The 10,672-nt window shown below is 48.2% G+C and overlaps 1 protein-coding gene across 1 annotated transcript; it reads left to right on the plus strand.

Moving 5' to 3' along the window:
* Nucleotides 1–506: 506 nt before the first annotated feature.
* On the plus strand, nucleotides 507–10,161 carry ZBTB2 (zinc finger and BTB domain containing 2). The gene is made up of 3 exons (XM_065057421.1): nucleotides 507–972; nucleotides 4,884–5,067; nucleotides 7,088–10,161. Exons 2-3 carry the CDS (start codon nucleotides 4,895–4,897, stop codon nucleotides 8,448–8,450), a joined length of 1,536 nt encoding a protein of 511 aa, XP_064913493.1. The 5' UTR covers nucleotides 507–972; nucleotides 4,884–4,894; the 3' UTR covers nucleotides 8,451–10,161.
* Nucleotides 10,162–10,672: the final 511 nt, after the last annotated feature.

Here is a 10,672-nt window from a genome sequence, read left to right on the forward strand (position 1 = left end):
CTTCGCAGAGACCGGCCCTCCAAAGCCCCGCAGCCTCCCCTTGCCGGAGCACCGAACCAAGACCGCACTGTAAGCGACACCGGCAGACAAGCCAGGGAGCCGCGGACGAGGACCCCGGCTCGCAAAGCTGGTGCCCGAGGGTCCCGGGATGCTCAGTCACACCTCCCGTTCCGCTCACACACCCGCCGGTTTGTCCCCGTCTCCCCCAAGCCCGGTGGCTTGGCGGGAAGCGCAGGGACGCACCTGCGCCCGCCACTTCTCCCCGGGCGAGAACCCGGGGAAAGCCTCGCTCGGCCGCCAAACACCGCCCGGCAGGAGCTCCCCGGTGTCCCCCGGCGTCGAGGCCGGGCGCCCCCGGCGGCACCGGTGGTGCTGGCGGCGGGCAGCCTCTGCCGCCGCGGCGAGGCCGGCAAGGCGCCGGGAAGGCGGCGGCGAGCGCAGCGCAGCGCCGCCCCGCACCGGCCCGACACGCTGCTGCGGCCCCAAGCCGGGCCCGCTGGCGACCCAGCAGCAGCCTGGCCCGGGCCGTTATTCCGCAGCCCGGGCGGCGGAGGGGCGCTGGCAGCGGCGGCGAGCAGCGCAGGCCGGGGGAGGCTGCACCGGCCCCCACCGCCGGGACTTTTAAAGAGGCACCGCGCCCGCCGCCGGAGGCCCGGGAGGAGGGCGGCGGCGGGGCCGGTCCCGCCGGTGCGGCCCGCGCAGCGCGCGGCGGGCGGGGGAGGGAGGGGCGGGCGGGGGCTGGGTGGCTCCTGCTGCTGCCGCCACAGCGCTCGCCGCCTCCCCTCCCCCCCGGCGGGGGCTCCTCGCTGCAGCCTCTGTGCTCCGCTCTCGGTCATGTGACCCTAACGTAACCGGACAGGAAAAGCCGCCGCCGCCGCCGCCGCGCTGACTCCGTTGTTGCTGCTGCTGCTGGGCGCGGAGACGGCGGCGGCCCGCGCGGCACCAGGCGCCTCGGCGGCCCGCGTCCCCCAGGTGAGCACCGGCCGCGCCGCGCCCCCCGGGATCCCAGCGCCGCCCGCACGTGCGCGCGGCCCCTCCGCACCGGCCGCGGCCCGGGCTGAGGCGGCGGCGGCGGGCGCGGGGGCGCGGCGGGGCCTGCTCGGCCCTACCTCCTCATTGTGTGCGAGGGGCGCCCGGCCGCGGGGTCCGGCCGCGCCGCGGCGGGCCGAGGGGGGCGCGGAGGAGGAGGCCCTCGCCTGGCGCCGCCGGGGCTGCCTGGCCCCCTGACAAACCCCCGCCGGGCCGGGCCGGGCCGGGCCGGACGGCTCCATCCGGGACACAGCCCGGGGGGGGATGGGCCCGCGCCGAGGGGAGGGGAGGGCCGGGCTGGGGGGTGCGCCGCGCCGGGGCAGGGAGGGGGCAGAGGGAAGGAGCGAGGGAGGGGGCGGGGGGGGCCGGTGTATTCCGGCGCCGGGCTCGGCTCGGCCGGTTGGGGCCCGCCCGCCCGCAGCGGGGCGGCCCCCCCTCGGGCGGCATCCGGCGCAGGGAAGGGCGGGGGAGGAGGGCGCCGCGCGGCGCGGGAGGGGGCGGCCCCGCCTTTCTCTCCTCGCAGGCTGGGCGGCCCTGGTGGCGGCGGCAGCGGCGGTTCCCGTCTCGCGCGCCCTGGCGGCTCCGCTCGCGCTGCGTCTCGCGCCGTCTCCGTCCGTCCGTGCGCGCGTGGCGTGCGCGGGGGGGGTGGGGGACGGACGGGGAGGGCGGAGAGAGGGGCGGAGCGCAGCCAGTGAAAGCCGCTCGCGGTCACCCGGCCTTCCGCCCCGGCGGCCAATGGGAAAGCGCCGTCACCTGTGCCACAGAGGCCGAGCGTGACTCTGGGGAGGAGGGGGTGGGTGGTAAGCCACGCCCCCACGCCGCCAGCGGCGCCCCGCCGCGCGCTACGGCGCCGGCAGGCGGCGGGAGCGCCCGAGCGGCGCGCGCCCGTGCTCCCCCTCGTCCTCCCCCCCGCTGCCGGCGCGCGCGCGCGGTCCCGTTGCGGCGGGCGGGGCCGGTGCGGGCCCCAGCGCGGGGTCCCGGCAGCCGCCTGTCCGCCCCCTGGGGGCGGGGGCTGCCCGCCGGTGCGGCGCGTTCGTCAGTGGCCGGGCCCGGCTGGTGCTCGCTGCCGCTGAAGTGGCCGGAGCGCCAGGAGCGGTCGGGAGGGCTGGTGTCCGCTAAGGTGTGCGCGGACGGACCAGGAAGCGCCGGGCTGTGCCCGAGCCGCGCCGGCAGCTGTTTCCTGTCAGCACGGGCTTCCCTGTCCGAGCGGCTGCCGGTCTCCGCTCTCTTCTCCTTCCCCCTCGCTCCCGGCGTCTCCGGAGTGCTCCGGTACCGGCTCTTTCTGAGTCACGCCCTTGGCTTGTGGCGCCGCTTCTCCCCTCGCGCTGTCCGAAGTAAACGTACGTCTTCCGAAAGGACTCGGACTCGCGTGGTTTTTCACCCACAGCTGAGGAAATTAGGTAATTTCAAAAGCTGTGATTAAGCGGAGCCAGGCTAGCCTGTCAAGCTGTGCAGGGGAGGGACTGCGCCTGTAGGGTTTCATGGCACAGGAAATGTAGTACACAGGTGTTAAACCCGTCAGTGCTAAAGCACAGCCTTGTTAGTGCTAATCACAGCGTTGTGATTAGGTGAGGGTAGAACTCCAGAACAAATGCATACCTGTAATGTACTGTAATATACGAAAGACAGCACTTTCCTTACCCCTGCCATATAATTTCAGTTCAAAACATTTAAATATATTTTAAATGCACACAAAAACTTAGTGTTGTGCACGTGTAGGAACACTGTATCATTTTTTGAAAAGATTCATTCAGGTCTCTGATGAAGGGTAACAGTTTCAACTGCCACAGTGACTGCTGTTTGGTTACGGGTGAAACTACAAGCTAAACAAATTTAGTATGATGATAACTACAAAAGATGCCTTTCTGGCTTGGAGCTACTTCACATCTATGGTTTGCTCTGCCTGACATCTTCGCTGTCCGAGTACAAACCAGACATAACACTCATGAATTAAAAAATGTAGCACACAGAAAATAATCTAAATTAAAGCTAAAAAAAACCCAAAATAACAAACACCCAACTCTGGTGTGGTTTTTGGAACATCACAAGGTCTACCTGTGTGGAGCGTCTTGCAGTATTAAATAACAATCAACATGGGTTTTGCTACTGCTGACAGCAAGTATTCCCTCTTGGAGAGAGAGAATTTTGGCATATTGTTTGTACAAACATAACTATACAAAAAGTAATTTAGAGAAGAGAGGGTGAAACTGAAGAGAGTTGGAACCTGTTGTGTTTTTGTTTTACCTTATTAACTGTAAGAAGATAATCAACTGTGTCTTACATTGTATTTCTTTGCCCTTACACCATTGACTCAAGTTCTGATCTCATGTGAATGCAAAGGAATGCATTTGGTCAGTCTGGTTATTGCTTTAAATACGAGGGCATTCTTCACTCTCCAGCAAGTAGAAATACTTGTTTCTGCAATGACTAAACGTATTGGCATATGTGTAATACATTTCTATTCTCTTTCCCAAAAGGCCATGCTGTTACTGTATAGATGAAATAAGCTGTTTGTACCCTACCTAAAATTTCAACAACTTACTGTTAAATTTGAAGAGGAAATACCCAAGACATTTTATAAATCTACAATTTTTGATCCACTTCTGGTTTCACTTTCTTTTCTGTTCATAGAGCATCTGCATTGTTCTGGGCACAATATGGATAGGTATTTTGTTGACTTTTCGTGCTGTTTTATGGGGCTACATTACTGCATAATTTCATTTTTTCTGCCCAAAGCTGTGTTTGTTCTGGTTAAACTTATATCCACTTGTTGATCTTACCGGCTGTATATTCATCCATCCAGCCACAGGCAACAGTTCTAATGTGTTTCTCCAGCTATTTTTCCCCAAAGTTATAAATTCTTGCTTCCAAGGCTGCTGTTGAATCCTTTGGAAAACATTTATATCTCTCAGGTAGTTCTTTGAGGGCAGCCTCCAACAGCTGGTACAAGGAGGTGCAGGGAGAGGGGTGTCCACAGAAGCCCTGGTTTATGGGGGCTCAGGTTCATGCCATATTGCACTGTTAGTTATCCTGCCTTTGCACCAACAGCCAGTGATGTACAGAACTGCACCTCTCACTCCTTGGGTGCCTTGATTTGCTAGGTAAGCCTAAGGCTCTCTGGCATGTGGGCTCCTTACAAAATGCTGTTGTAGCTGGTCTCAGTTAATAAATAGTTGTTGAGTGAAAATATTGGCCCCTCGTGTTGTGATGGGCCAGAGGGCTTGCCGACACCTAGAATGACTTCATTTTTTCAGCCCAGGGACACTCAGGTATATATCTGGTATTTCCCAGGAGAGGGCATAACCATCACAAATGCTTAGTTAATGTTTGGTTTGGGTTCAGCTGGATGGACACATAACTTTTAGATAATAGATATACAGAGACACTGAAAATTCAGGTTAAAAGCATCTAATTTGCCTTTTTTTGGGTTCTGCTCTTGTCTCTCCTACTCATTTAGGTGAGGGTAACTGATACCAGAAGGGAGATTCATTTTTCCTCTTTGAACAGATGAGTGGCAGCCAAAATACTTTATTCTTCCCATTACAAATAGGTGTTTTTACTACTTATTTCTTCCTCTCCTTTTGATGTGTATGTTTCCCCCATGCCTTTTCAGAGCTCTTTAGTCCTGGCTCTACAAACCTCAGCAAATCCCTTGCACCTGTGTGAATTGCATCGCCCATCATGAACCAGAGATTCTTGCCTACATGTGAGATATGTACACAGTAGCTTGGGATGAAGAGGTGTTACTAAAGCATGGTGTATAGATCTTAGAAGAAAATATCTGTTAAGAGACAAGTACTGTTACATCTATGCATCTACTGTTAAGTTTTACATGGAAGTCATTTGCTTTTCAGAGTGTAAAAAAATGGATTTGGCCAACCATGGACTTATTCTGCTGCAGCAACTAAATGCTCAGAGAGAGTTTGGTTTCCTGTGTGACTGCACAGTTGCCATTGGTGATGTCTACTTCAAAGCACATAAATCAGTCCTTGCTTCTTTCTCCAACTACTTCAAGATGTTGTTTGTTCATCAAACCAGGTAACTATAAAAAGGTTCACTGTTCAAATGTTCAGGTAGCTACGCTAAAGAGGTGGAACAACATTTTTAAACCTCAAAGTGTTGGTTTTGCTTCTTGCTATGACTTAAGGAATATGGAATGCAGTTTTATCTGCAAACTAGAATCTCACTTGAAAACGTGTTGAAGTTGAACTGTGATTCATTAACACTAATGTTATGATTTAGCACAATTTCTTTATCATTATAAAAGCATAGAATTCCTAGAACTGAATATTTAAAGGATTCTGTCTTTACTCTTGCACTTTCCTTCCCCCACTCACTATTCTCTTCTCTCTTTTGGCACTATTCTTAACATTTCCGTAGCATTTTATACAAACCAATTAGTATTTGCTAGGAGATTTTTGAGAAATGAACTTGTAAAAGAGGTTTTTTGTTTTTGTTTTTTTTACAGTTTACTTAAGTTAGTTAAATAATACTGCATAGTGGTAGAAAATAAGGTGGTGGGGTTTTTTTTGTTGTGGGGTTTGGTTTTTTTGGGGGGGCGGGGGGGAGGAGAGGCAGCCTTATATGGAGAGCAATGAAAAGCTAACAAAAGTGTAAGACTGTTTTAAAGATTTTTTTTGTCTTTTCTTTTTCCCAGTTATTTGAACTATCTCAAAAAGTTTATGTTAAGTGAGTGAAACTCCTAACTCCTTGGCTAAGAGTTCTTAGCTAAACGTAAACATCAAGGACAGAAGTGCATTTGCACTTCTGAGACTGGGCTGCAGGCAGATGTATTGGTCTTCATGCTCCATCAGGAGCACACAGTCATCTCTGGAAGACAGCATTGGAAAGTTTACTTTTGAGTAATATATCCCAATTCAAAAGCAGTCAGATTGCTCAAGAAGGATGCACCTCAAGAAACAGAAGAATTGGCTGTAATATCCTCCTCAGCTTGGTAGCCTACTGTGATTAGAGCATTCAGACCACAGTGTGCAGTCTCGTCCGTTTCAGGATTTCTGTCTTATTTAATGTTTGTGTAATACTAGAGCTACAAATAACTCTGAAAAAAACATTAGAATCCCAGATCTTCTCCTGTTAGCTGACTGGCCTAACCAAGATGTTCCTCATTTTATTTCTTCTTCTGTGAGCCTTGGCTCTCTTTTTGCACAGGGATCCAACTTCAGCCAGGGGTGTGGTGGGTGTTTCAGTCCAGAGTATCCTAAAGGTGGATGCATAGCGCATGCTCTCAGCTGGAGGACGGTGTTGGTCTCAGTCCTGGACTGAAGAAGGCATCACAGCCAAAGCATTTCACTTTGTTGAGCACTCTAACCAAGGGGCTGTTAGGCTGACCAGGTGGTACCACTGGTGCTACCTTTTCTTCCTCCCTGTTGAAGAAAGGAAGCTAGCGCTCTGCTTTGTAAGGAGCCTGGTCTCCACGAGATAGATGTGCTCAGGCTACACCTGTTGCATCAGATCCTCTCAGGGGATTCACACCCCATCCTTCATGGTTTCTGGGTCATAATGCAGTTGAGACAAGGTGATACCACACATTTGCAGAACTGTAGGTGTGAACACTAGTAAGCCATAGAAGCCAAAGAACCAAGTGCCAGATGAATTTTATGTGTTTTCAAGACTACGTACTGAGAAGTTTAATGGATTGCCAATTAGACTCCAGTGCTAGCAGGTTCTAATTTAGCTACAGATGTGTTTAAATCCACCTGAAAAAAGGGAAAAAATATCTTTGCAATTTACAAAATATATTAAGATGTAACAACAAATCTATAACATAACAGCAATTTAGGAGGGTGTAGATTGCAATGGGACAGCTTTGTCTTTCAAGCCAGTTACTTGAAGAAGTTACTGAAGAAAAAAAAGTCATCTTTCAAGTGGCCAATAAGATTAGTTCTTTTATGTTAAAGCGTTTCGCTGTATTTATTGCAGATTCTGTGTTTGAATTTAAGTAGATGCTTCTGATTTTTATCAATGCTTGAATAACTTAGATCTAGTAAAAAAAAATATTTTCCTTATCTCTTACTGGTCATTTTGTTTCACCTTTCAGTGAATGTGTCCGTTTGAAAGCGACTGACATACAGCCAGATATCTTCAGTTATCTTTTGCATTTGATGTACACTGGGAAGATGGCACCGCAACTCATTGACCCAGTTCGGCTAGAACAGGGAATAAAGTTTCTGCATGCATATCCACTAATTCAAGAGGCCAGCCTTGCAAGTCAGGGAACTTTTTCTCACCCAGATCAAGTTTTTCCATTAGCATCTTCATTATATGGCATTCAGATCGCAGATCACCAGATAAGACATCCCACTAAGGTTACATCAGCGACTGACAAACTCGGGCGAGACCCAAGGCCACAGACATCACGGATGAACCAAGAGCAGGTCTCTGAAGGCTCGCAGCTCTCGCAGTTAGCCACAACTCTGCCACAAGTGACCCGGACAAATATGTCCACTTCTGACCCATTGCCATCTTCTTTATCTCCAGAATTGGTATCTGCTGCTGGAAATAATTCACCTTCAGGAGAAGAGGCCAACATGGAAGCATCTTCTTCAGATGAACAGCCTGCCTCGCTCACAATAGCACATGTCAAGCCAAGCATTATGAAAAGGAATGGAAGCTTCCCAAAATACTACGCCTGCCACCTCTGTGGTCGCCGGTTCAATTTGCGAAGTAGTTTGCGTGAACACCTGCAGATCCACACAGGAGTTCCCTTCACATCTAGCCAGCAAGGAGAAAGTAATATTTCTTTGTCTCTCTGTAACAACACAGCTGATAAAGATGCTGTGGAAGTGCCTGAAGCGGGGATGATTAGTGACAGCGAGCTGCAGCAGATCTCAGACTCCCCAATAATTGATGGGCAGCAGCAGTCAGAGACACCACCCCCCTCTGATATTGCAGACATAGACAACTTGGAGCAGGCAGATCAAGAGAGGGAAGTAAAAAGGCGGAAATATGAGTGTTCCATCTGTGGTCGCAAATTCATTCAGAAAAGCCACTGGAGGGAGCACATGTACATACACACTGGCAAACCCTTCAAGTGCAGCACTTGTGACAAAAGCTTTTGTAGGGCTAACCAGGCTGCCAGACATGTGTGCCTAAACCAGAGCATGGACACGTACACAATGGTGGACAAACAGACTCTGGAACTCTGTACCTTTGAGGAAGGCAGTCAAATGGACAACATGCTAGTACAGACCAACAAGCCCTACAAATGTAACTTGTGTGACAAAACATTTTCAACTCCCAATGAAGTGGTCAAACATTCGTGCCAAAATCAAAACTCTGTCTTTACACTAGAAGAAGATCGCTCCATTCTGCTAGGTGGTGGGGACACAGAAGCCACAGAGACTGATAATGCAGTGTTAGCCTCCATCAAAAAGGAGCAGGAAGCAGTGTTGTTAGACTGAATGTGAAACCTGTATCAATTTTTTAAAAGTTTCTTTACTCCTTTTTTATTAAATCAATTTTTTCCTCCCCCCACCTCTTACCTCACTTACCCCTGCCATCTTTTCCACCAGCCTCCTTCCCACCCTTTGTCTTCAGCAACCAGAACTGTACTGGCACATTAGGAAATTGGACTTTGCCTCTCCCACCAAAACAAGCAAAAAGCTCTTGCATCAAACCACAACACAAATGATTTTAATACAAAGGAACGTGTGAAAAAAAAAATAATCCAGCTATGTTGATAGTATTAGTTAATCCAAATTTAATAGATTTTAAACAAAATTTAGATTGCTTAAAAGTGTATTTAGATACAATGATGAGTGTAATGAGAAACGGATTATCAGTTTGGTAAGCAAAGATAGATATATATCTATATATATATAGATATATATTAGTTTCCCTGGTAAAAGGCATTTTGAGAAGATCTGGCAAATTAAACACCATGCTTTTTAGAAGTCCACGTACAAGCTGATTAAGGTTATAACTCAAAACCCTTGGAACTTTCCTCAATGAGTGCAAAAATCACTGTTCATTGACTTAAAAAGAGCTGAGGGTGTTGGGTTTCTTTTAGCCTTATGTTTTCTTTCAAGTATGCCTTTGGGTATCTGTTTCAGATAGCATCATTGAGTTAAGCAAAGTAGTTACTTAGTCAAATTTTGACTTAAGTAGCTGTAATAATAATGTGATGGCAATCTTTATATATATATATATATAAAAATACTGTATATGTATAAAGATTTATATATATATATAGAGAAAGTGTTTGTGTGTATATTTGGTACAGGTAAATAAATGCACACATCCTTTTTAAGCAACTGGCCGTCTACTCTCAGATTCAGCCCAGAAAGTCTTTTAGTTCTTTGACCAAAGTAGTCACTGCACAGGTTATTTTTAATCAAATTTAAAATGTCCTGAGCTGTGTGCATTTTTATTGGCCTGTTGAAGAGAAGCTAATAGGTAAGTATTGTCACCCATGCTATACAAAGGAAACCAGAGAAGTGACATACTGGTGAGCACTGTACCATCATTAGTGCAGCACGTGCATGTGGTCTTAGCTATAGGTTTGAGTCATTCTGGATGAAAGGAGAGAGAAAAGCTTTATGGCCTTAGGCAAGGAAAGTCCATGATTTCATTTGGTCTAATGGCATGAGTTAAGAGGAAGCAAAAGTGGTGCAAAGATGTTCTAGCAACAGGGGATCATGGTTGTTTTAATCTATAGTGCTGACAGACAGATTCTGCTCTATGAGAGTCCTGTTATTTTCAAAGCCAACACAAAGTCTGCAAAAACTGAAAGGGTGAATTCTGTAGTTTTAGTTACTGCTGATGGTAGCACTGCATCTTTGTGTTAAAAATCAAGTTGCTAATTATTATTTTATATAGATGCCCAGATTTTTTGCTGGTAGCCTAAAAACCTAAACTGACAGCAGCAATGAAGCCCACTGAGCAATTACTGGGCCAAAAGAAGGCATAAGTGGACAGAATAAGTGCCCCATTCTAAATGGAGACAGTGTGTGTTTTGGGGGGAGGGGCGGGAGAGGGCAAGTCAAAACCACAGCTCTTCTCTGTGTATACGTTTAAACTGAATATCATCTTTTTGTGTATAGTTAAGTTCTCAGATTTGTAAGTTTTTATACATCATTTCATTGAATAAAAACTGAATTAAATGGGATTTGATTTATTGAGTTGAAGGTGGAAGGTTATTGGTTTTCAATCTTCATGAAAGACTTGTTACTGAATCAATTTAAAAGCCAAGCAATGTATTCTGTGTATCAGAGTAAAACCTCCATCCTACAGATGAACAAATAGCTTACTAAAGCTTGAAAACAGTGGATTTAGCACCAAGGGTCACTACATATTCATTTTTTCTAGTTTATTGTAACATGAGAATTATTTTAAAATTCACTGTAAGTGGTTTTGAGTTTATTATCTCTCTGTATTAGAGTAATAGATCTAAAATCAATTGATTTTACTTCAAAGTATAAAAGTGTTTTGAGATAAAAAAGTAACATCTTACAGAATTATTTTAGGATCTTCATTGACCAATGTAATTTCTTTAAATGTGTTCTTTATTTCATCTTACGTACTCTGAAATGCTCTCAGAGCAGGAAAAAAAAAAAAAATCTTTCCTAAATCGGGATAAGCTCAGCTTTTCAGGTAGCTGTGGTTTAGAGGATAGTCTCCAGTT

Source organism: Columba livia, chromosome 3 (genome assembly GCF_036013475.1).
Source record: "Columba livia isolate bColLiv1 breed racing homer chromosome 3, bColLiv1.pat.W.v2, whole genome shotgun sequence".
NCBI classification, from domain to species: domain Eukaryota; kingdom Metazoa; phylum Chordata; class Aves; order Columbiformes; family Columbidae; genus Columba; species Columba livia.

Bases quoted from the DNA above. Each gene is read 5' to 3' on its own strand.
- ZBTB2 (XM_065057421.1), top strand. From the start codon at position 4,895: ATGGATTTGGCCAACCATGGACTTATTCTGCTGCAGCAACTAAATGCT. The intron at 5,068-7,087 runs GTAACTATAAAA...TTCACCTTTCAG, and splicing joins TTGTTTGTTCATCAAACCAG to TGAATGTGTCCGTTTGAAAG.